At 42.7% G+C, this 25,452-nt stretch overlaps 2 protein-coding genes across 5 annotated transcripts in view; both read left to right on the top strand.

The window, feature by feature from the left end:
• xpnpep3 (X-prolyl aminopeptidase 3, mitochondrial) overlaps positions 1 to 1,823 on the top strand; it is a 9,060-nt gene extending 7,237 nt beyond the window's left edge. The window contains exons 10-12 of the mRNA XM_005752255.1: positions 26 to 209; positions 781 to 901; positions 982 to 1,823. Of these exons, the coding sequence (XP_005752312.1) occupies positions 26 to 209; positions 781 to 901; positions 982 to 1,148 (472 nt within the window). The 3' untranslated portion in view covers positions 1,149 to 1,823. The remainder of the gene's footprint in view (positions 1 to 25; positions 210 to 780; positions 902 to 981) is intronic.
• Positions 1,824 to 10,654: 8,831 nt separating this feature from the next.
• Positions 10,655 to 25,452, top strand: part of ep300b (EP300 lysine acetyltransferase b) — a 32,140-nt gene continuing 17,342 nt past the window's right edge. For 2 of the 4 annotated variants that reach the window (XM_005752254.1, XM_013915704.1), the window contains exons 1-17: positions 10,655 to 12,792; positions 14,396 to 14,982; positions 15,965 to 16,144; positions 18,122 to 18,431; positions 18,875 to 18,988; positions 19,138 to 19,380; positions 20,209 to 20,314; positions 20,411 to 20,539; positions 20,677 to 20,794; positions 20,911 to 21,094; positions 21,313 to 21,390; positions 22,030 to 22,109; positions 22,246 to 22,404; positions 22,510 to 23,010; positions 23,277 to 23,516; positions 23,610 to 23,790; positions 24,342 to 24,460. In XM_005752254.1, coding sequence (XP_005752311.1) covers positions 12,699 to 12,792; positions 14,396 to 14,982; positions 15,965 to 16,144; positions 18,122 to 18,431; positions 18,875 to 18,988; positions 19,138 to 19,380; positions 20,209 to 20,314; positions 20,411 to 20,539; positions 20,677 to 20,794; positions 20,911 to 21,094; positions 21,313 to 21,390; positions 22,030 to 22,109; positions 22,246 to 22,404; positions 22,510 to 23,010; positions 23,277 to 23,516; positions 23,610 to 23,790; positions 24,342 to 24,460 — 3,423 coding nt within the window. In that variant the 5' untranslated portion in view covers positions 10,655 to 12,698. Of the gene's footprint in view, positions 12,793 to 14,395; positions 14,983 to 15,964; positions 16,145 to 18,121; positions 18,432 to 18,874; positions 18,989 to 19,137; positions 19,381 to 20,208; positions 20,315 to 20,410; positions 20,540 to 20,676; positions 20,795 to 20,910; positions 21,095 to 21,312; positions 21,391 to 22,029; positions 22,110 to 22,245; positions 22,405 to 22,509; positions 23,011 to 23,276; positions 23,517 to 23,609; positions 23,791 to 24,341; positions 24,494 to 25,452 lie in introns of all 4 variants that reach the window. The other 2 variants (XM_013915703.1, XM_013915702.1) reach the window with 1 other exon arrangement.

Here is a 25,452-nt window from a genome sequence, read left to right as displayed (position 1 = left end):
TTTTTTTTTTTGTGTTCAATACTAGATTCAGTCCTGCACAGATTGAGCTCTACGAATCCGTCCTGGAGGTCCAGCGTTCCTGTTTATCTCTTTGCTCTCCAGGCGTCAGTCTGGATCACATCTACAGCACCATGCTGGCTCTGCTGGGACGACAGCTTAAGCGGCTTGGCATCCTCGAGGCCAGTACCAGCGATGCTGAGGCGCTAAAGGTAATAATTGGAAAAGCAGTGGGTGCCCAGATTGGTTGTGCACTTTATATTTAATGAGGCTCATCTGCACAGTGTCATGGTCCCTAGAGGAGGAGTCCGGACAAATCTTACTTTTCCTCAGAATTTTTACACATGCAGCGGACTTCAAGTGGTCGTCAAAGAAGTATAACAGGAATAACTACTCTGTTGTCGGGTCTTCGGCTGTCCGTATCTGCAACAGAGTATAATTTAGGCTTCAGAAGGAATGCTGGCGTTATGTTCTTATGAAGTCAGATTTCCCTTTCAGTATTACAGGTGATATCTTGTGTCGGTAGTTACTAAAGCTGGAGCTTCAATTCAACATTTCAAAAAGTTTTTGTTTTTGTTTTTTGTTTTTTTTTTGTGTGCAGACCAGATGACCTAATCCAGAGGATTCCTCTCAGGTCCATGCTGGACTTCCATTCATCTTTTATTTTGGTGTTTTAAGTGCTTTTTAATGTGCTTTGTTAAGGTTTATGTGAGGTTTGACTTTAGTAGAACCACTCGTCTGACTGCTGCAGCCTTTTCAACTATTTATTTATTTAAATTCCAGGCTGCAAGGCGGTACTGCCCCCACCACGTTGGCCATTACCTGGGCATGGATGTCCACGACACTCCTGAACTATCTCGCTCGCAACCTCTTCAGCCAGGAATGGCCATCACCATAGAGCCAGGTTTGAAATCCACACTGCTGCACCTGCATGTAAATGCTCTGTCCCGTTACCGTTACGGCTCACGTTGTGTCTTGCTGCAGGGCTATACATCTGTGAAGACAACGACCAAGCGCCGAAGCACTTTCGAGGCCTGGGTGTCAGGATTGAGGATGACGTGGTTATCAGAGAGAAGGGAGGACCTCTGATTCTGTCCTCTGACGCACCAAAGACCATCGTTGATGTAGAGCGGGCCTGTGCACAGAGATAGAGCAGGGAGAGAAAGAGAACTGACCGAGTGCTACTCACTGCTATCTGTTTATATCCTGAGACTCAGGGCCGTGGTGCATTACAGGTGGGAGCACACAATAAGACTTTAGTTTTTAAGTCACAACAACCTGTTATCCTCACTACTCTGTCTATGAAATACTGGCTGCATTAGAGCAACTCAGCTCCAAGACATAAAACCAAACAGCCAAACATAAAGTTGCAATTCTTTATTTACAAAAAAAGGCAGATTACAGATTTTATCAGTGAGCCAAATCTGACACTAAAGCCTAAATCAACATCTACAAACAACAGCTAACATCCAGCTACCACAAAAGTATTTTACGTGATAAAACCGGTTTGATTCTCACCATGTTTTCTGAACTATGGTTCATTTTCATATCTCACTGAAGAAGTTGCACACAGAAGTGCATAATTGTTTTCCAACTCATACTACAGTACAAAGGATCCAAACCCTGAGTACTGAACAGACCATAAATCTGGAGTTACTGTGATGTCTTCATTAATCTGCTGAATGTGAAAAAGGTCACAAGAGTGTCAGTGTGTGTTGGATTTTGTTTTTCTTTTAGCAGAGAGGAGAGTTGTGTTGTTTTCTAAATTATTGTGTATTAAAATATTTCCAATATTTCTTTCATAACTAATAAATTCAATGGGTTTAACTTGGGTTACTTATGGAGGATGTTTTGTTGGTCGATCATAGTGAGAGATGACATTTCCTTCACTATATTATAAGGGTCAGTTGTCCCCTTATGTCTTGGACAAAAAGGACAGTATTGTAGGACCATTCATTCAATTCAGTTTTTATCTACATGGTGTCAAATCACGACAGAATTCTCTTCAATGTGGTTTATATTGTAAAGTAAAGACCCTACAATAGGCAGGAAGAAGGTTTAAGCGATACCAGACTGTGGACAGACCAGCCCTAATTCAATGCTTTATCAAAAATGAAAGTTTTAAGCCTAATCTTAAAAGTAGAGAGGTGGTCGGTCTCCTGAATCCAAACTGGGAGCTGGTTCCAGAGAAGAGGGGCCTAAAAGCTCAAGGCTCTGCCTCCCATTCTACTTTAAATACTCTGGAAACCTTAAATAAGCCTGCAGTGTGAGAGCCAAGTGCTCTTTTGGAATGATAAAAGTCATGAAATGCTTTGGTCCTATTGTCAAATCTCAAGGTTTAAATTTAAAAGATCTCAGTGCATTTCAGGTGACAGCTGGTATATTTATACTTACTATCTAACTGGTATATTTTTAATAAAAATATATTTAATGTCAAAGTCAGGGAAAGTTCAAGAGTTTTTGGTGGTTAATCTGAATATATATGTTGCTTGAATGAAGATGGATAGTATTAGCATTAATGCAGTATTAGTATTAGTTCAGGGTCAATTACAGACCTTATCATCACAGGGCTTTGCGCAGTCCTGTGGAGTACTAAGTTCCTCCTTATTGCTTCCATAGAAACTCAGAGGGTAATCAAAAGCACATCAGTAATTGATCATAACAGGTGTGTTTTGTGTGGGTTCATTTGTGGAATTTCTGGCCTTCTTAATGATGTTGGGACCATCAGTTGTGTTTTTCAGAGGTTGACAGCCCTATTTGACAACTGTTAGAATTCATATTGTGGTAAGAACCAATCAGCTAAGTAAAGAGAAATGACAGTCTATCATTACTTTAAGAACTGAAGGTCAGTCAGTCTGAAAAAATTGCTAAAACTCTGAATGTGTCCCCAAATGCAGTCGCAAAAACTATCAAGCGCTTAACAGCACTTCAGATTAGAGCCCAAATAAATGCCACACAGAGTTCCAGCAGCTGACACATCTTTACATCAACTGTTCAGAGGAGACTGTGTGAATCAGGCCTTGGTGGTCAAATAGCTGCTAAGAAACAGCCACTAAGGAAAAACAACAAGCAGAAGAGATTTGTTTGGGCCAAGAAACACCAGGAATTGACATTAGACCAGTGGAAATCTGTGCTTTTTGAACAGTTGGTCTCTACATGCATGGTTCGCCCTGTGAAGCATGGAGGAGGTGATGTGATGGTGTGGGGGTGCTTTGCTGGTCACACTGTTGGGGAATTATTCAAAATTGAAGACACACTGAACCTGCATGGTTACCACAGCATACTGCAGTGACATGCCAACCCTTCTGGTTTGCGTTTAGTTGGACCATCATTTATTCTTCAACAGGACAATGACCCCAAACACACATCCAGGATGTGTAAGGGCCATTTGGAGAAGAAGGAGAGTGATGGAGTGCTGCACCAGACGGCCTGGCCTCCACAGTCACCTGACCTAAACCCAGTCGAGATGGTTTGAGATGAGATGGACTGCAGAATGAAGGCAAAAGGGCCAACAAGCACTCAGCATCTCTGGAACTCATTCAAGACTGTTGGAAGGCCATTTCAGGTGACGACCTCGTGAGGGAATGGAGAAAATGCAGGAGTGTGCAAAGCGGTTATCAAAGCAAAGGGTGGCTATTTTGAATCTAACATATAAAACTTGTTTTGAACTGTTTGTTTACTACATAATTGCATATGTGTTCATTCAGTTTAGTTAGTTTAGTTTTGATCCCTTCAGTGAGAATCTACAATGTAAATAGTCATGAAAATAAATGAGAAGGTGTGTAGTGAACGTCAATCAGGAGAATATTAAACCCTTTTAAACATAATGCAGTCTAGTATATTATCATGAATGATCATATTATTTTGACACTGGGAAAAGGAAACTGGGAGCTTAGTGCATAATATATAGTATATTTTAAATATCATTACTTTGCATTAACATAAAACACCTATGTAAAATGAACATATGAGTTAAACTGATTACATTAAAAATCATTGCATTCCATTTAATTTTTTATAAATCCATATAATACCATGTTTTGTTTTGTTTTGGGGTTTTTTTGACACTGTAGTTTTTATTGACAGTTTTGTCACAGTTTTACATTTCAGGGGAAATAACCAAACAAGCACACAGTCAAAACAAACAGAACTAAAGCGAACAGAAGGTGTGGGTGCCAATTCTAATCAACTACCATATGCATACCTGCCTTTACTCCCAGCATACGTACTCCAGCTTATATACATACTTTTATACATGCATGCATATATGGATATACAAAGTTATAGACCTTAAATGTTTTGTTCGTTCATTAATTTTCCTTGGTGCCATATAACAACATTTAACCAGTCTTTTGAAGAAGGTGGATCCAGTTTGTACCAGTTTCTTGTTATAGCTTTCTTTGCAGCTATCAATAGGATATATGTCAAATACAAGTCATCATACAGAACATACTCTCTAATATTCCCAAGATATACAGTTTTAAAATTGTGTGGTAATTGATAGCCCAAGATATTGCCTATTACAAGAGTCACGTTCTTCCAAAAATGATGCAGTTTCAGGCACTCCCAAAACACGTGTGTATGATGTGCTTCCATGTTACCACATCTTCTCCAGCACTGTCTTGAGTCTGCTTACTTTTGATTTTTGGTGTAATAAAGAATCGAGTAAGATGTTTCCATCCAAATTCTCTCCAGCATCTTGAGTTAGTCGTTGTGTTCACACATGTCTAACCATTCCTCAGTTGAGATATCAGTTTTTATTTCCTGCTCCCATTTCTTTTTTATGTATTCAGTTGATGTTGCCGTGTTCTCTTTTAGGTTTTTATATAGTACAGAAATTTCCTTGAATTGGAGGCACCTGTATGATTTGATTACGCAATCAAGCACGCCATAAGACGTACGCGAACTTCGTACTTCCTTTGAAAAGTAGTCTCTGAGTTGCAGGTACCGGTAAAAATCTGTTTTCTCTAGGCTATACAATCTTTTAAATCTTGGAAACTCATCAAATAGCCATCTTTCATTATTGTACAAATCGCTGTATAACACCAACATCATAGGCAGCCCAGTTTAACATCTTAACCTCCCTTTCCAACTTACTTTGTTTAACTAGGCCAAACCATATCTCTAGAGTGTGGGATGTTATAGGATCAAGGAAATGCTGTAAAGTTTTCTTAAGTTGCTGGACTGGGACATCCTGTACTCTTATTTCAATATCTTTCCATTTAGCATTAAAGTTCTGATCACACCACTTTATCGCTGGCCTGGTTTGGGCCGCATGGTAATAATCTTTTTGATTGGGGAGTCCCACACCACCTTGCTTCCTAGATCGTTGTAATGTTGTGTATTTTATTCTAGGCCTTTTACAGTTCCATAGAAATCTACTCATTTTTATTGTTGTGATTCTTGCACTAAAGTCTAGTGTAAGAGTTGACCATCGGTTTAGATCGTGTTTAATCTGAGTGGTCAGTCCATCATAATTTGTTTTAAAAAGGTCACTCAATTGTTTAGTCACAGTTACACCCAACTGTTTCATTTGTTTTGCAGTCCAGTTCAGTTGAAACTTATTTTAACCTCTTTGGATGGCAAATAGTTGAAAGCCAGTATCTGAGTTTTGGTCACATTAATTTTGTACCCCGAATGTTCAGCAAAGATATTAATTACATTAAACAGTGGAATTAAAGTTCGGTTTGGATTTTCTAGGTAGACTATGATATCATATCATCTGCAAATAAGCTGATGATGTGGTCTTCCCCTTTAATATTTATTCCTCTCACTTCCTCACTTTGTCGGATGGCCTGTGCCAGGGGTTCAATATATAGAGCAAAGAGAAGAGGTGAGAGGCAACAGCCCTGGCGGGTACCCCTCTCGAGAGAGAGATTTGCTCCGTTAGGCTGCCGCTGATTCTAAGCCGTAGGAGATTGGTAAATAGATTTGATGCACATCACAGCACCGTCATTAAAGCCAAACCTTTCAAGCACGGCATATAGGAAGCTCCAATCTACACTGTCGAAAGCCTTCTCTGCATCCAGACTTACTAGGGCCGCACTGCCCTTTTTTGTTTGTATCGAATTAACTACCTGGAGGGTCCTTCTTATACTATCTTGAGTTCTACGTCCTGAGATAAAGCCAGTTTGGTCTTCGTTAATTAAATCTGTCATAATTGCCCCATATCAAGATAAGATAACTCTTTATTGTCATACATAGTACAGTAGTACAATGAAATTGGGAAACTGTCCTACGTCGGCACTACATATAACACAACACGACACGATATGACACATCACAACGCAACACAAACAACACAACACAGTATATTAACTTAGTATAAAAAAGAAGAATAAGTGTATGTGTATTGCACACTGTTATTATTGCACATTAATTATTATTGCACCTTGTTATAAATATAAATATTATTATTGTTATTGTTTTAAACATTGTTACCTCCCCCCTAACAAAGTCCAGGCAGGTAGCCAGTCAGGTCAGCTATTTGCATTGATCAGGGCTATTGCCCTGTTGTAAAAGCTGTCCTTGAGTCTATTTGTTCGGGACCTCAGCAGCCTGAACCTCCTGCCAGATGGCAGCAGCTTAAACACCCGGTGTCCTGGGTGTGTGCAGTCCCGTAGGATGCTGCGTGCCCTCCTGAGACAGCGAGTGCTGTACAGGTCCTTCAGGGAGGGAAGAAGATGCCGAATGATTTTTTTGGGCCATATTGATGACCCTCTGGAGTGCCTTTCTGTGTGCTGTGGTGCAGCTGGAGAACCACACACCGATGCAATATGTCAGCACACTTTCAATGGAGCAGCGATAGAAGACGGTCAGCAGCTCCTTCTTCAGGTCCATTTTTCTGATGATTCTCAGAAAGTGGAGACGCTGTTGGGCCTTCTTTAAGACTTCAGAGGTGTTAGAGCTCCATTGGAGGTCTGTGTCTATGTGCACACCCAGAAACTTGAAACTGGAGACCCTTTCCACACACTCCCCGTTGATGCTGACAGGCTGCAGCTCGGACTTCCTCCTTCTGAAGTCAACTACCAGTTCTTTTGTCTTGGTGGTATTGAGCTCCAGGTTGTTATCTACACACCAATCTGACAGCCTCTGAACTTCAGCTCTGTACGCCGTCTCATCTCCCCCTGAGATGAGCTCCACCACGGTGGTATCATCTGCAAACTTGATCCAATGTATTTTCCCCCCTCGTTGCACATTTAATATGCTGTTCAAATCTGGGGAATACTGACCTTAAATCAGCATGGTTGAAGTCCCCAGCTATAATGTGCACTGCGTTTGGATGGGAGTTCTGCTGGTTGCTTATTGTCTTGTGCAGCTCCTCCATCACTTAGCAATTATTGATGTGTATAGTTTGTAGTCCACATTAAGTACCGATATGGGTCTGTAATTGTTACAATATTCTGTGTCTTTTCCCTCTTTAGAGATTACTGAGATAATCGCCTCTCTCTCCATGAGAGAGGGGTTACACCCTCCGCAAGGGTATGATTGAATGATGATTGAAGCATTGGTATCAACTCCTCCTTAAAGTTCTTGTACCACTCTGAGGGAAACCCATCGGCCCCTGGTGATTTATTAGCTTTAAGTCTTGAAATTGCTCTAGATATTTCTTCATGACTGATGGGGGCAGTTAGTTTGCTGTTTTGCTGCGTACCAATATGTGGTAAGTCTAGGGAGTTAAGAAAAGCAGTTTTTTTGTCTTTATTTGAGGAACATGGTTGTTTATACAAGTTTTGGTAATATTTCCTAAATGTTTCTTCTATTGCTTCCTGGCTATACTGCAAGTTATTTGTAGATGGGTCCCTAATCTTGTGAATTGTATTAGCAGCTTGCTGCTGTCTAAGACGCCGTGCTAACAGTCTAGCTGCTTTTGGGCCGTTCTCATAATAATCCTGTTTCAAAAAGTTTTTTTTCCACTTCTTCAGTCAATATATTGTCAATTTCCTTTTTTAGTGTTTTGATTCTGTCTTGGATGTTTTGTTTTTTAATAAGAAAAGATGTTTTACAATTTTATTTATGTAAAATTTGATTCTCATCAGTTCACAACATGAGTTAAATCCATAGAACGTAGATTTGGAATCTGAGCAGAGGATTGGAAATCAGCTTGTGCTATAACACAGATGCTGAACTCACACCTCGGAATAACACACTAAAAATACTGCCTTTTAAGCAGCTGTAAAACAGCTTGTTTCCATTTAAGCGCTGTTTTCAATAAATTGCATGCTCAAAAAAATGTTTCGTCTCGCTCCCAATTCTTCTTGTTGCATGTTGAAGCTCTACTTGGAACCTTGTTAAGAGCCAACCATGCAAAATATGATTTTTTTTCCATTTTTCAAGTGGTCTTAAACTTTAGATTGGGACTGTTTATTGTAAAAGCCAGAAAATATTTGGAGACCTCTTTTGAACTTGATTTGTTTTGTTTTTTAAAAAAAGCCAATTGGTATAACCTGATATGTTTGGGGGTTTTTAGAAACAAGGAAAAGTTTTATGTAGTTTAACATCTTGTTTGTTATACTTAGTTACAAAAAAGGTTTTATTTTAATATGGATTGGTGTTTATCAATGTGATAAATATTTCCATATGCCTTTTGTTTTCTTTTTTCAGTTTTAACGTTAATAATATTTGGAGGAAAAAAAGGTGGTGAGAGTGTCTTGTCTCCAGATGCATGACATTGTAATGATGGGGACTTTGAAGATCCGTCTTCTAGCAGCTCATCTGTCTCCCAGTTATTCACTCAGGCACAGTTAAATGACTGGAATGAGATTTAGATGTGCCAAAGGAAGCGACTGTCGCCTCAGTGAGGAAAAACCCCCTGCCTCCAGAAATCAAATTTTTGAGAATGATCTTATTCCATTCGTCCAAGTGGATGATGATTTTATCTTTGTGTTGATGTTAAAGGTCTTTTGAGTGCAATGGGTTGTTACAATGCAGAGGACTGGAGGTTGTTTGTTGGTAGTTTAAATGCCAGCCTAATCTGGGTCTTGCTGCAATGAAGGCAGGTAGTTTGCATCTGTGCCAATTGGTCGTTCTGTCCAGCTACACCCATGAAACCAATGAAAATATGCAAATTGTGTTGAAAAAGCTGAAATGCAACCAGCACAAATCGGCCAAATGAGAGAAAAAAAATGTATTTGTGACAAAACTGTACATGATTAAATATTTTATAAGATTTTTTTAAATGTTTATTAAGTAATATTAACTCTTTTCTGCTAAATAGCATGCTTAGATTTATTGATGCAGGGCTGTGATGTTAAAGATTTCATGAAAATTTAAAGGGGTTATTATTCTGCTATTGGGATTGTGTTCACATACCTGCGCTGTGGAACTCAACTGGTATTCACCACTGGCAGATCCATGACTGCACATATGATGTTGGGACAGCAGGTTTCCCACGGTGTCTCCAGAAGCACACATTTGTCACATGTGCTCAGTCTGAACCTGCTCTCATCTCTCATCACCAGCAGTGGTCTGTGGCCACCACCTGCAAACCCTTTCCTTTTTTATTGGCTCTTCAGAGCACCTGTTGTCACTTTCATTTGCACCAAGGAAGGTGAACTGGATCCACAGTGGTTTCTGTTTGATAACTGGACACACTGATATCTCTGGAGTAATCACATGATACTTTTTTTTAGCAGTGTATTGTCTCTGTAACAGAAAACACTTAATGAATTCGCCATTTTATTAGAATCCAAGTATCTTTGATCTATCTGTTTATAAGGTTGGGGAAACCTGCAGTCAGCTGAGACTGAAGAAATCACTTGGATGAGTGATGAAACGTTTCTCCCACTGAAAACGCTACGTCCAGATGAACAGAATCAACTTTTGGGGATAGAATCAAAGTTATTTTAGAATATTTCATTAAACACTAATGTGTAAATGTTAGCCGCCCCTTATATTCTTTTGCTTAGAAAAATGGGAAATAAGTGCGGGAATTTATTGAAACATGTGCAAACGTACATGTAAAAACAATATATAAGGCAAAAACAGGATGTCTGTGATTCTAATGAGCTTGAAAATCAATATATGGTACGACCTCAAAGTCTAATCACTTTGAGGCAGCTTTCTTGTCATTTCTTTAAGTAGTCTTCAGAAATACTTCTCCAAGCTTCTTGAAGGACATTCAAAGCTCTTCTTGGATGAAACCAGATAAGATTTCAAAATCTTATCTATGTACCTATTTTCAGTGATATCAACAATAATAGCAGGAAATTAAGTTAGGCATATAATGAATTTTCTCTTTTTGTTGCCATGTTTTTCAAGTAACCTATATTTGACAACAGCACAATAAAACTGTAAATTCTGTTTTTGGTGTGCCACCCCAATATTTTTAGCGGCCCCTATATGGCCACCAAAAAATTCTGGACGCACCCCTGTTTAAAAACTGTACTTTTCAATATTATTGTCAAATAAGTCGCTCTCCACTTTCGCTGTAGTGAAAGCCGCTGTATTTGACTGAGATAAAAGTGGAGCGCCACTGTCCTCTGCAGATTGAAATCGGCAAAAATCCTCAGAAAAAAGGGAAAAAAAGGAGAAAAAAAGGAGCCCAGAACCGGTTTCCGGACACTCCCGAACATTTACGAAGACAACCTCTTCTTCCCGTCGTCGCGCGCTCCCTCCTCCCCCCTTTCACGCCTAATGTTGCTGTACCTCAAACCCTCCCCCCGTATCAGAGGAGTAGAAACAACAAGCCGCCATTTTGTTTGTGCGGACAGACCGTCAGAAACAGAAGGAGATAACCGAGAGAAGGAGCGACTCCGCGACCCACGACAGCCGCTCCGGGAACCGCCGGGGGACGAAAGAGTGCCCGAATCCTGTCCGTGCTATCCGGGGAGAAAAAGCGTCACGAAAACCGATAAGACGTCAGTGGGGGAAAAACCGAGTCGGTGACATATATATGTGTATATGTATGCATGAGAAGGAAATACTCCGAAAAAATCCTAGGAAGGGGGTGTTTGCGGAGCGGAGACGGGGAGGAGAGGCGGAAGAGGACTGTGTCTCATAACGAGGGGGGGAAAAACCTGCCAAAAAAGAGAGGAGGGAAAACATCAACATGAAAAATCATAATGTGTCCGTCGCGGAGGAAGGAGAGAGCCCGCATAGACAATTATATAAATAAATTGCTGCCGGGCAGAAGAGAGAGGTGGAAAGAAAGACGGGTTTAAAGAGAAGGGGGGGAAAATTGCCAGGATCAACGCGGAGGGGGAGCATTCACCATCACAAAGAGTCAATGAGAGGATTTTGTCAGCCAAAAATATTTCAAGGAGGAGGGGGTGTCAACATAATTGTGCCGATCTGAAGCTTTCCGCTTCCGAAATAGCCGTCAGATTTTGATCAATTTTTCTCCAGTCGCCGTTGATCCTCTGCTTTTGCTTCAGAGCTTTTCTTTCTTTTTTCCTCCTCCACGCGTGGCCAAGACATCCTTAAAAGCGACGATATTTGTGACTTAATCTGAGGTTTTTTTCTCTAAAGTGTTTTTTTTTAAATACCAGGAGAGGAACCTCTTGTGGAGCACAAGATAAGTAACCCAACAGACCGTCCTCTGCAAGAGAGGAAAAATACTGATTGGATCAATCTGACTGCCCGCTGATAGGAAATTTGCGCTGTGATCGTCCTCGGGAAGTGTACGGAGAGATAAAGTGTGCATGTGGGGAGATTGCACAAGAACTGTGATTTTTTTTTTTCCCCTTCTTTTTTGGTCTTGAAGATCTTCTGTTTGCAGCCGTGCTGACTGCAAGACATCTCGCGCAAGCGGGTTGCAACAACCACTACGTGCAATACGAGTCCTGTTCTTTCTGACTACAGTGCCTTTTGCATGGTCAAACACTTAAGTGCACAAACAAGTCGGCATGTACATGCAGAACACAACGAATTCTATCATTGGGTTATATGTAGTGAGACATATACAGCCGCGATAGACTTATTTTTTACCCGAGAAACCGTAAGCCCGGCGTGTCGTCCTCTCTGTGCAGCTGACTAATTTCTTCAGCTACTTTAAAACTGGTGCAGGTTGTTTGTAGTGCAACTTTAACCGTGTCCACTGCCTTGTTTTACTTCTGAGGGAAATCGGTGGCACTGAGAGAGGTCCGATCAGAGAGGAGGAGAGAAATCTGTTGCATGAGAGAGCTTGGCTCCTGGAGTTAACACAGGAGACTGAAAGAAAGGAGGAAAAAAAAAACAACTCCTGGCTTCTGTTTGCTGGATCGCAGTTGTCTTTTTTGTGCCCTGACAAATTGCTCTCCACCCGGCTTGGAGCGATTCGGATTTGAAACGGAGATGTTCTCCGCCGACTATGCCGGGCAGGACTGAGTACAGCCCGGAGGACAGATCTTGGGACGGGTTTTGTGTCGCAGAAGAGGCTACATGAGGTTGTCAGAGGGCCGCACGCTTGCCTTTTTTGCCGACTCCACCTTCCCACCTCCGCCGCCTCCTCCTCCTCCTGCTGCTGCTGCTCAAATCTGTGAAGAAACAAAATCTCCGACTGGGGAGGGGGACTGATATCTGCAGAGGAATAAAAACGAGAGGGGAGAACTGAAAGAACTCAACACTGCTGTGCCTCTCTCCCCTACCGTCCCCCCCGAGCGGTGGGGGAACGATCAGAAAGGTTGCTTAAAAGGACTGGGAGACGCAAAGAAAGGGGGTGGGGGATTGCATTTGCCCTCCGTGGATCTAAAGCGTTTTATTTTTAATTCTTCCAAAAAAATATGGCCGATAATGTTCTGGAGTCCGGCCCGCCTTCAGCCAAGAGGCCCAAGCTGTCCTCTCCTGCTCTCTCGGTGTCTGCCAGTGATGGAAATGGTAAATATTTGGCATGCATTATTAAGGCTGGATAAAATATAAACCAGCTTCACTGTGAGGTGTGTGTAAATTGCCGGTCAGTTTTCGGAGTCCCTGCAGAGTTGCATTAGTTGCTTTGACTGACATGCTCAAAAGTTGCTGCTTGCGAACAGCAACATGTTGTTGTCTTGGGGAGTTTGTTTGTTTGTTTATTTTTTAAAGTCTTAATCCGAGAGTTTTTGGCCGCTAATCGGGGAACATGGTAATAGTTGTGGCGACAGGAACAACTTTTCCAGCACTTGTGTTTTGATGCGTTAGCCTCAACAGGCTAGCTAGCAGCAACTATTAGGGTCCACCTCCAAACAATGGAAGAGGCGAGTCAGCCCGGTTTGCTTCAAGTTGTAGAGGTAGTTTTGAATTGAGTAGTTTGAAGAATTAAAGTGCCGACACATTAAGCACCAGGCTTCTTGGATATCCCGATAAAAACTAGAGAAAGATGGGGTTTTTCCGAGGCAGCTTTAAGAGAAAGTGAGGGTAGCCGAGCAGCTAGCTAGTAGCTAGGCAGATAAACCCACCAGACCGGCTCAACTGAGCCCTGCATCTGGTTAGCAAAGACAAAAACCTCAATGAAACAAGTCTTTTGAGTATCAGTCGATAACCAGTGACTCTAGAGAGAGAAATACCATTTGCGGTATGATTATTGTGTCTTTAGCGCTAAACATACTGGGTTTTTAATAAACTATTGTTATATACAAGCTAGCTATTGTTCGACTTGAATAAGTTAGGCAGAGCGTTCTTGTCCCGCAGAAGTTACAGCTTTGTTAATTTTCTCACTGCTGCCGGGTTTAAACGAAACAGTAAGCAAGCCACAGACTTCGACATATCTTCTTTGGTGCCCTTTGTTCAGAGGCCTTTTTCCTTTTAGCTCTTTGGTCGTACTATCAGAGCCCATTCTGGTTCTCTGTCCCCATTGTTTGGCTACACGGCGACGCTGCGCCGCACTTGGTGCAGCTCACTTTTTTATATATAATAACAACAAAGCGTGTCGCAGGCAGAGCAACTGGACGTGTATCACCTCGTATGTGAAGTTGGATCTGTTAGTGCAAATACATTCATGCGATGCGCAGTGAAATCTTTGGAAGTATTTGATCCAAAAAGTGAGAAGTCATTAAGGGAATTTCAAGTTTAGTGAGGTGCCAACAGCTCATAAACTACCATAAAAATGTAGGTAATGCTCTTGTCACTTTTAAATGAAATTTCTACTTAAAAACAGGTTATGATTTTAATGTGCCTCCTGTTGCAGTAGATATGACTTCCTCCACGTCTCTGCAGTTTGTTCCTCTGAACCATAGAACTGCAGTTCAAATTCACACACCTTCCAAGGTGCTGCACTGTTTACCTCTGCGGCTTCTCGCCTTGTCCCGACTCCATGTGTGGCATCCCGCAAACCACAAACTGGGGCTCTGGGGAGAGGTCCAGGCTGTGAGAGGCAGCTAGTGCTGGTCTTGTTTCCTGCCTATACACTCTAATAGTTGATTATTAAAAACAAAACACAAAAACCCTGTTAACAAAATCTCTAGTTTTCTGGCTGGTAATAATTCTGTTTTTCCTCCTGTATGCCTAGATTTCGGTTCACTCTTTGAACTGGAGCATGACCTCCCAGACGAGCTCATCAGTTCTTCGGAATTGGGATTGACTAACGGAGGGGATGCCAGTCAACTCCACAGCAGCCTCGGAGGAGGAGGTGGTCAGGATGCAGCTGCAAAACACCAGCAGCTGTCTGAGCTCCTGCGTGCAGTAGCAGCACCACAGCAGGGTGGCCCCACTTCTAATAGCACGCCATCTGGGGCATCCATGGGGATGATGGGGGGTGTCAGCGTTACCCCTGGAGGACCTCAAGGCATGCCTCCCCAGAGCCAGCCGCAGCAAGCTGGATTAATACAGCAGGTCAGCATGGTTGGAGCGCACAATCGGGCAGCAGCTATGGTGGGAGCCCAGAAGGGTAATGGTGGACAGCAGCCTCAGCAGGGGCTGATGGGGGGCCAGGTTGTTAATGGCTCACCTAGAATGGGCTACCCCGGCAGTGCTGGCATGGGAAGCAACAGTAATCTTTTGCCAGATGGCCTACAACATCAGCAGCAAGGCGGTCAGCAAATGGGAGCCGGGAGTCAGGCAGGGATGAGACCACAGCAGCCTGGAGCACTGAACAAGGTAGGCAGACTCAAAGCAGGTCTCATTTGTGTTTAAAATACTATTTTTCAAAGAGATTGAACTGGTCAAACTGGCAGGTTAAACAGTTTTGGGATGTACCTGTCAGAGTTCAATTCCTCACATGGATATAAAATATGAAAGTTTGAAATTACTGCTGAAGCCTGGAGGTATATGTCTGATTAGAGCATGGAAAGCTGTAGGCAGATGAAGCTGTGCACTTGCCACTCGGATAAAACTACTCCTCTCCAGCACAGGTGCAGATAGAAATGCGGTTACATGTTGGATGTACAGCTGCATCACAGTTTACTCTGTGGTATCGATGGTTAACCCACTTGCTGGTGACTTGTTAGCCACATGATGATTGTGATTTTTATTCTAGAGGCGTAAAGACGTTATCGGAAAAGACGGTTAAATGGTTTTAAACAAGGATTACTTCTTTGCGTTAGTTTGCGTCTCTGGGACTTTTTCTCAAGAGTAACAGGCCTGCAGCTTTGTTTGAAATCGCACTGTTAAACCCAGTAAATTGCTTTATTTTCTCTCTGAGCTTGTAAGTAGGGATCAGCAGTTCAATTAGACACTTACACATGGCAGCAGGTTACCACCCACCTCACAGTGCTGGTACTAAAGGCTCACTCTCACTGAAGTTTAGGCCGTGATTTGGTGCTGTGATAAGAGAATAGTTTGGCCAGATGCTGAAGACCATCGCTGATACTGAAATTGTTTTCCAAGTCGAAGAGGTGGCAATAAATCATGTCTGTGTCGTTAGTTTATTTTGGAGAGGGAGGTGAAGTACAGTAACCAGACAGTCATGTTATTTAAAAGGTGACTACATGTGTTGATTGTCTGGTTATAGTACATGTTGTGAAAAGTAAAGTAACCTTTTAAACTGTTTATTATCACACTTCTTTCTTACATTGTCTTGTCTCCTCCTCCCCCTCTTTTCATTTTAAACCCCCTCACCCTTTTCTCCACCGCTCTCCAGATGAATATGATGGCCAACGCGGGCCCCTATGGCGGTCCGTACGGCCAGACCGCTGGCCAGGGGATGCCTGGAGCAGGGCTGGGCCCACAGCTCCAGAATAAAGCAGGCCTCCCCAGCAATATGGCTGCCCAGTTTAGCATGGAGAAGAAGACACCAGCGGGTCAAGGCATGTCTGGGATGGTAGGATTTGTTGGTTTTTCTTCTGTTTAAAACTCTGTAGCCCATATAGGAGCCTTTTGGCCCTTACTGCAAATTAAACACACATTTTAACTCTGAATGATTCAAAGTAAAACCAAATATTGAATGAGATTCAGATTGGAAGAAAAAGTGTTGAGGGTATTTCACAGTCATCCTTACTGTATTAAATATATCCTTTGAAAGCTGAAAACCAACTTTCGTTGCCTCCGGTGCTTTTTTCCCTCCAATATTGACAACTGGCAAATGTATGGAGGTGGAAAAGTAGACGCCAGAGAGCCTAAACTTTTTACCTTATTCTTTACAGAACTGCTTCAGTAACTTTACATTGACTTTATGATTGCACAGCTTTTGAGATTTGTCATTTGCAACACATCCTATCAGAGGCGATTAGATGATGTGTCTTATAAACTAGATCAGTTTGAGAGCCAGATGGGAATTTGTTTTATTTTGTGCCTTTAATTACTCAGAAAGGCAGTGTCCAGATGAGCATTTTTTTGTTTCAAATATTGGCCTTTCACTGGCAGTCGTACAAGAAGTCTTTTACTCCCTTCCAGACAGTGTAGCAGCTGAGATGACATTGACACTGAGCCTTGCTGACACATAATAATAATAATAATTTTTAAAAACTTGCATGACTCGACCTGAAATGATTTTATTTATTTATTTCCCCCCAAAAATTTCCCTTATCCCCATCGTAGTACAGCTCGAGGTTTCCGTCACAGTTTTCAGGTACCTTTTAAAACGTCTGCCGATAATGACAAATTTGCTCAAGCCTGCTGATTTCTGGCTGCACATTTCCAGGGTTCGTGTAAAAGTCCTCTCTGTTAAAATTTTTTTTTTGGTTTAAGTTGTCTACAAACCACGCTGAACAAATAATTAACACCATCTGTCATACTCCCTGACAGAGTTGCATTTATTAAGTCAGTGCAAGAAATATACTGCAAGTTAGTGCAGCTAAGCTGTGATTTTTTTATGTGCTGGGCTCTTCCAAAGAAAACTGACACGTCACTGGGGAGAGGGGGTTTAAAAGTTTTGAATGTCATTTTTCCCCATTTTTGTTGGTGCGTTGTCAGACTGGGATGGGGTCATATTTCTGACTCGATTTCAGCACCCAGTCTCCACACTTGGCTTCAGTCAGCTTGTAGGTCTCATTGATGACTTCCAGTTTGTTTTTGGTTTGTCATTACCTCTTTAGAAAAGATGGGCTGCCTCTGCTAAATAACTGTGTCCCGTGTTATCTTAATCAACACAGTTGTGGTGGAGAGAGTTTTTGGTAAATAAGTAGCTCAGATCACCTTTATAATAATCCCACCTATCTCACAGAGATCAATCATCATAAAGATCAACCAAAAGCCTCAGGAGTGTAGTGTCAGATAGCAGTGACTCACTGCAGGTTGTTAACTTGGTCTGTGTGTTTGAGTGTAAGAGCTGCCCCCAATTTTTGAGTTCATTCACATTTCCAATTAAATGAGCAGGTGGATGTTCTGCACTGATCATCATTAGCCAAGAGAGATGATCAGAAGTCAGCTGGGCGCTGTCACCTGCTCTGCTGCGGTTACATTACAGAGTTACTTATTATGCTGTATACCATTTGGCTCTAATTAAAAACTGGCCTTTTTTGTGCTTTTCAGCAGGCTCGTTCGTGCTTTAGATTCTTCTGCTGTATTTAATTATTAAATAGCTGAAAGCATTATTCAGAAGTAGACTTTTTCCTCATTTCTTCCCATATTAGTTTACTGATTGTTGAATCAAGTACCTGATCTTACCGAGTGTATTAAACTTCTGAAACTTATGGCAAAAACTGCAGTTTCAAAGATCCATGCTCGGAGACTTCTTGCAGCATGGATCTTTAGCTGCTAGGTGCTCAACTGTTATAAGATTGGTTACTGAAAGTGATCATTTTGTGGTGGATAATCTTATTAATGTGGCCTGTGCCTCTTTTCTACTCTCCATCCTAAGACGACGACTCAGCAGCAGCAGCCTGGACCAGTTGGCGGTGTGTCGGTCAGCGGGGCAGCAGCAGCAGTGGGAGGGGTGCAGGTTGGACTCAATGCTGTGGGGGCGGGACCCGGCGCCACACCTCCTACTGCAGACCCCGAGAAGCGGAAGCTGATTCAACAGCAGTTGGTCCTCTTGCTGCACGCGCACAAATGCCAGCGGAGGGAGCAGGCCAACGGAGAGGTACGACAGTGCAACCTGCCTCACTGTCGCACCATGAAGAACGTGCTGAACCACATGACTCATTGCCAGCTTGGCAAGTCCTGCCAGGGTGAGTCTGCTGAATTACACCGATGGCTAGTTTATATGGTGTGTGGTTTATCTCATAAACACGATGGTGTCATGCATCTGCAACACTTTTTTCCCCTTCTCTTGTTCTTTTACATATTTTCTTTTAATCCCTGTTGGTTTGCCTCCCAGTTTTTCTCTATCAGGATGAGTTATTTTCTCTTCAGCTGGCTGTTTTACTGTAATTCCTCTCCTTGTCTCACCGAGTCTCCATCTGGACGTAGTTTTGTTTTACTGAGTGACTCATATAATAAGTTATTACCTTTTGGCTCTTATTTTGCTTTTTTGTTCATCCTTGTCATGTTAATCATCTCTTCCCTTCACTCTTCACACACCGTTTCCCTCCACTTGCTCTCCCATCTTTTTTACTCTTCATCTTTTATTTCCTTTTCTAAAACATTTCCTCACTCTTGTCTTCTCCTCCAGTGGCACACTGTGCCTCATCCAGACAGATCATTTCTCATTGGAAGAACTGCACACGACACGACTGTCCTGTCTGTCTGCCACTGAAAAATGCTGGGGACAAGAGGAATCAGCAGCGTGAGTCCTTTTCAGACTTTGGCTGTATCTGCACATTAATTCCTTAATTAATTATTATTTCTAATTTAAACAATAAAGTGCATCACAGTGGGCTAGAATTCACGATACTCATCTCTCGTTACCTCTGTTTCTTTCTCCTGTTGCCACAGCTCTGGGCAACAGTGCTGGGGTGGGTTTAGTGAACTCCTTGGGTTCAGGTGTGCCAGGAGGACAGTCCAACGCACCGAACCTGAACCCTACCAACCAGATCGACCCCAGCTCCATAGAGAGAGCCTATGCTGCACTGGGCCTCACTTACCAGGGCAACCAGATGCCACAGCAGCCGTCGCAGGCCAGCGTGCCAAACCAGGGGCTGCAGGGACAGCCCGGGATTAGGACTGTAAACAGCATGGGTTAGTATATAGAAACCTGCTAGGAATATGATGTCCTTAACCTTTGGGGAACAACTTAAGCAGCCCTGTAATGTTTAAGTAGAGCTTTTCGGAAACTTCGAATGAGCTGTTTAAAGTTGTTCAGAACTTCTCATCAGTTGCTGGCGCTGCCTCAGGTGTTATGAAAGAGGCCTAAACATGTAACTTTACAAGTCTTTGGTGAATGCTGAGTGTTCTTTAGTTCCTCCTTAATCTTTTACAGTTCTCCACTGAAGTTTAATTTACATTTCAGTGACGCTGAATGCAACAGTCTATGCTAACATCGTTTGTATTTCTTCCCCGCCTATATTCACACTGTACTTAACAATCCAGACCCAAGTACACTTCAGTTTGTCTGGGCATCTCGGCTCCACTCACTCACTCACTCACTCACTCACTCACTCACATACATACTTTCAAGGAGTGTTTTTTTTTTTTTTAGAGCACAATGTGATTTTTGTGGCTCAAGCTGAGACGTTCTTATAAACGGTGAGAAACGGTCTTTTCACGTGCCTTAAAGGTTTGCTAATTATTTAACAGTGATTTCCATGGTGCCAGCTGTCATTGTAAAAACGTGACGTTTTTATGCTTTGGCGTGGTTAGCGATCACACCAGATGCGTACCATATATGGGTCCAACTGAACCGTGTACTGGGATCGGTGATCGCACTAGTCAGACCAACCTGGCTTTATCAGACAAATGTGATAGGGCACGATATAGACAGTGTAGTGTGAGTACACTCTAAAATCTAAGGTAAACACTAGTCTACTTCCTATTTTCTATTCTAACTCCAAAACCCTCTCTTTCCAGGGGGAAACTCTATGGGAGTGAACGGTGGAGTTGGGGTGCAGACCTCCAACCAGCATTCCTCGCTACTGCCAGATGCCATGTTGCACAACTGTATGAACGCGCAGAGGTCAGACTGCCTTTCATTGGCCACATCTATTTACTACTTTTTCATTCGGGTTGCGCTGGCTGAGACCTTAACTAACTCATCTGTCATTTCTCTCAGTCTGATGAATGATGGTGTGGGGAGCCTTGGTTCCTTGCCCACGGCTACTTCACCTTCTGCTGGAGGCATGAGGAAGTCTTGGCATGAAGACATCACACAAGACCTCCGCAACCACCTTGTCCACAAGCTGTGAGTCTGTCGTGTCCTGCAAACGTTCCAACAGAACAGAGGCAATGAAATGAATAAACAAGTTATTTCCAACAGTCAGTGTGAACGTAATTGTAGATGCACATTTTTCCTATTCGTGTGTGTGTGTATCTGAGCAGTGTGCAGGCCATCTTCCCCACTCCTGACCCAGCTGCACTGAAGGACCGGCGGATGGATAATCTGGTGGCTTACGCTCGAAAAGTAGAGGGGGATATGTATGAGTCAGCCAACAGCAGGGTAAGAATCCAGTGTGACTATTAGTTGGCAGATATAGAAAAAATAACTTTACATACATTAGTGTTATGTGCTGTTGGGATTTATCCTGTAAAATCCGCTTGCTGCGACTCTTCTAGGCGGAGTACTACCACCTGCTGGCAGAGAAGATCTACAAAATCCAAAAAGAGCTGGAAGAGAAGAGAAGGACGCGGCTCCAGAAGCAGGGCATCATGCCTGGCCAGCCTGGCATACCCTCTGCGGGCCTCCCACAGGGGCCTCCTGGCATGGGACAACCTCCCATGCCGCCGGGGCAACCACCTAGTGAGTAAACATTATGTTATTACTTCAGTCAGACACTCGTCTACAAATACTGCTGGCATACAAATAATCAAACTGATTGCCACCTGTCACATCTTTGCCTGGTACAAGATACAAAACACAAAATTTCCTTCTCAAAAATGAAATGTAGTCCAGAGGCAAAGGCGTAATTTTGAAGTAGACAAGGAGCTCACTTTGATTCCTCGTTATTGCTCTGTCAGATGGGCCTCACCTTGATCCATCCATGGTCAGACCACCCGGCCCCAATCAGATGGTCAACAGGATGCAGAATCCAGCAGGTACACAAGTATAAATGACTTAAAATCAATGGATTCTTGAGTAAATGTCATATACTGTATTTATTTTAGACAGGAGTTCTAGACCAGTATTTAAAAAAATTTAGAAATCAGGAAGTAGATATGGCTTTTCCCCCATTGTGGAAATGTTTAGCAGAGAGCTACATTAGAGGGTTGGTTCACCCAAATTATGTGCAGATATTTATTTCTTTCTCTCTGCTGCCATCCCAAATCATCAGAGGTGAGCCGAATTTTGTTTGTGGTTTTCATTTTTGCCAATTTTTTTTTTTGCCAGGAGTTTATGTTAAATCTTAAAAAGCTACAGACTTTGAATTAACAAAAATGTTAAGCAAACTTTCTACCAAAAAAAATGTCCTTATATAAACTGCTGATAATCTATATTATTAATATGGTTATCACTCTAATCTTTGTGAACCAAGGCTTAAACATCTTCAGAAAAAGTTTGAGCCAAATTTAAATGAGATTACACGCTGCCACGACCAGGAAATACTTACTCTTTATATCACTTTCTTTAATATGTCTGCATAATCCAAACAGTGCAAGTTACAGCAATGCCCAGTGAAAAGTGTTTTCACATGCCTCGATTTTGTCCTTTTTTTTTTTTTTTTTTTTTTTTTTTAGGAATGAACCAGTTTGGTCAGATAGGTGGGATGCAGTCGATGGGTCAGAGGTCGACGCCTCCTCTTGCTCCGCTGAACCAGGTTGGCATCACTGTTGCATTCTCTGTCATTACTTTGGGTTCATATGAATATCATTTATTGACTCATGTGCTGTGAAAAGCTCTAACTGCAGTAGAAGAGCTTACATGAGACTTTACGTGACTTGTTTTGTTTCCAGATGGGTATGGGAACAACGAGGATGAGTCAGCCTAACGCCTCACCGTTACAGAACCAGTACCTCCCTCCAGGCCAGTTTCCTGGGTCCAGTCCAGGACTTGGTCCTGGTGCTGGTGCCGTTGGTATGAATCAGTCAGGAACACAGAATGCTGTGCATGCGGTAAGGACTGAGTGGAAGAGTGACATTACTTTGTAACAAGTTTAGAATGATAAAGTTTCAAAGAGGATGACTAAACATTATCCTGTGTCCTACTCTCTGCATCAGAACCAGATGTCAACACCGCCATCCCACCCAGCCAGCAGCCCCGCTCCCCAGTCCGCCCCTTCTGTTCCAGGCTCCGGAGCCCCCGTAGGCTCTATGGGGTCTGTGAATGCTGGTGGCACTGGGTCTCTGCCTAACCTGCCTCCATCCTCCAACCAGTCCAACGCTTTCCCTCATTGTCCGCCTATGCGAACAAACTCCCCGTCACCAGCACGCAGCTTAACACCTCAACCCCATCAGACGCCCCCGAGGTTACCTGGTTGTCAGACCCCGCAGCCGCAGACCCCCAGCACACCCCAGCTGCCCCATCCCCAGCACCCTCAGCAGCAGCAACAGCAAGCCCCGCAGCCGCAGCCATCAGTGCACACGATGAACTCTGAGAAAGCTAATCACCTTCAACAGCAGACACTTGGGGACATGGCCTCCTCGGGCCCTCAAACAAATCAGACTTCTTCAGTGCTGAATCAGAATGCTCACGTGCCATCACAGCAGCCACAGACCCCGGTGAGCAGATTAGAGTCTTTCTTTCTTTTGTCTGCTCTTACTCCACATTCTTTCCCTAAGACTAAGTTTTGTGAGCCTTTCGTTTTGAATTGGTTCCCTATCTGACTCTTATTTTTTTGTACTCACAGGAAATATGGGAAAAAAATCATCATGTTTAGTTTTAGCAGATGACTGTGTAAACCCAACATAACATGGCACGTGTCCCGTTTGTGATTTCTAACTTGCCTTTTCTAAACCTCACTCCATCTCTGCCTGCTCTGCCTCAGCTATCTGCGAAGCCTTCTCTGACAGCAGATGGTCAGGTTTGCTCTCCAGCATCAGTCACCAGCAGCACTGATCCCACCTCTCAGCTCGCTTCAGCCAACGGCCCTGCTCCCAGCCAGGAAGATGTGAAAATGGAGGTGAAGAAACAAGAAGAGGATGACGAAGGAGCCGATGCTCAAGGAGACGGCAAGGGGAAGATGGGAAAGGGTCAAGCTGATGTGAAGATGGAGGAGAAACCAGAGGTGAGGCTCTTCAAAATGAACTTCCTGATGTTTTATTTTAGTCTTCATTCTGATAAAGAAATTTGTTAACTGACACACAAACCTTTCTCTCAGATAAAGAAAGAGAAGCCATCAGGAGACGGGTGTAAAGGAGAGCCCATGGACACGTCTTCATCTTGTGTGTCATCGTCAGTAGTGACAAGTGAAGACAAGAAGCCAGAAGTGAAGAAAGAGGAAGGGTCAGGGTCAGCAGCCACCAACAGCTCCCCAGCTAACACTCAGAGCAAGAAGAAAAGTAAGCGTCCACTGTTGTCTTTGTTAGTGATTAACAGCTGTAGCATCTCCACAGTGACAGCTGTGTAACCACAAACTGTGACTCATGTGAAGCACTGTCATAGAGAAATAAGTTGAAATCACATGAATCTACTCGAGGAGAAAGATGAACTTCTGTGAACTTTATCATTGTTTCTGACAGTGCTGGCCTGTGAATGTGAAGTAGCGAAGGCTGTCGTAGCTTATTAACAGTGTTGTGCATCATACCACAGAATAATATGCAAAACATTGCATTATGTATGAGTGGTAGGCTCACGCAAGCTGTTGCTTAAGCCTGCGCCCATTATTCCTGAATTATAGTGGTTCTGTTCTTTCCCCCCCTTTTTAGGAAATATTGCCCCCCCCAATCAGACAGAAAGAAAATGAACAATGAATAAATTACGGAATAAACACACAGAGCTGGAAATGAGCACAAGACGTCCTCTTTTAATAATGCAGTTGGGGGGGGGGGGGGGGGGGGGGGTGTTACTGACCGCTCCCTGATCCACTCCCTGACTGATTCTCCTTTTCCAGTTTTTAAGCCCGAGGAGCTGCGTCAGGCTCTGATGCCCACCCTGGAATCTCTGTACCGGCAGGACCCGGAGTCCCTTCCCTTCCGTCAGCCGGTGGACCCCCAGTTACTGGGAATACCCGTACGTATTCGAACTAGTAACAAAACTAACCTGGTAAGGGACTGCACTGGCTGCCATTTTGCTTCAACTCCTCTCAAAATTTAGCTTATTTTTGTTTTTGTTTCTTCCATCTTAAATATTTTTCTTTCTCATACTTTTCGTTTTTTTTTTTCCACACTTTAATTTTACTTTGTACTCCTACCTCAATGGTTTTTGTTTGTTTTTTTTCCCCCCACTGCATGTCATAGGTTTACGTGTTTGTATTTGTATGCTACTTTTTGCCATTTGTAAATGAAAGCAGTGGCTCTTATGAATGCAAATTTAATATGAAACAACATCAAAAGGTATTAACAGCTGAAATGTATTTTAACTCCATATTTAAAAACTTCATAATATAAGAAGAAGAAAAAAACAGTTGAAAGAATATTACACATACCTAAAAATAAAGACTTTGCACGGGATACACTCTGGATGATTTGCAGTTCACGAGCCAGTCGCTTTCATTTATGTATTTTAATTTGTTGCCATTTGACATCAAGTTTTAAAGTTGCATTGCTTCAAAAAATGTTTTTTTTAATATATCATCATCATCATCATCGTGGTAGTGTCCCATTGCTAGCTTTCTAGTTCAGTTCCTCACCAGTAGTAGTGTAACGGTGTTCAGGTGGGCAGTGTGTAGAGGTGGGTGACCTTCAGTGGGTCCAATTTGGAGGGAAGACTACTTGATAAGATTCAGGATGTTTTTACTCTGAATCGGAGCAACTGTGTCTGTCCTCCCACTGCAAATATGAACATTAATAAACAGCAGTGATTAGCAAGCCTGTTGGCTCACATCTCCTTCTGGAGCACCCACATTCAAGGGATGTAACTTTCTGCTGCTGAATAACCATTCAGCTCTTTTTTTTGGGGGGGGAATGTAACTTACAATAGTTTGGATTAATAAAAAACAAAATATAGCACATTGCTGTGATATATATTCGGCCCTGTAATAGAAATTAGGCACTGCTTGTTTG

This window comes from Pundamilia nyererei, unplaced genomic scaffold (genome assembly GCF_000239375.1).
Source record: "Pundamilia nyererei isolate P.nyererei 1_Seehausen unplaced genomic scaffold, PunNye1.0 scaffold00350, whole genome shotgun sequence".
Classification (NCBI taxonomy): domain Eukaryota; kingdom Metazoa; phylum Chordata; class Actinopteri; order Cichliformes; family Cichlidae; genus Pundamilia; species Pundamilia nyererei.
Note: the sequence above shows the minus strand (reverse complement) of the source record. Positions and strands in the feature narration are given on the sequence as shown.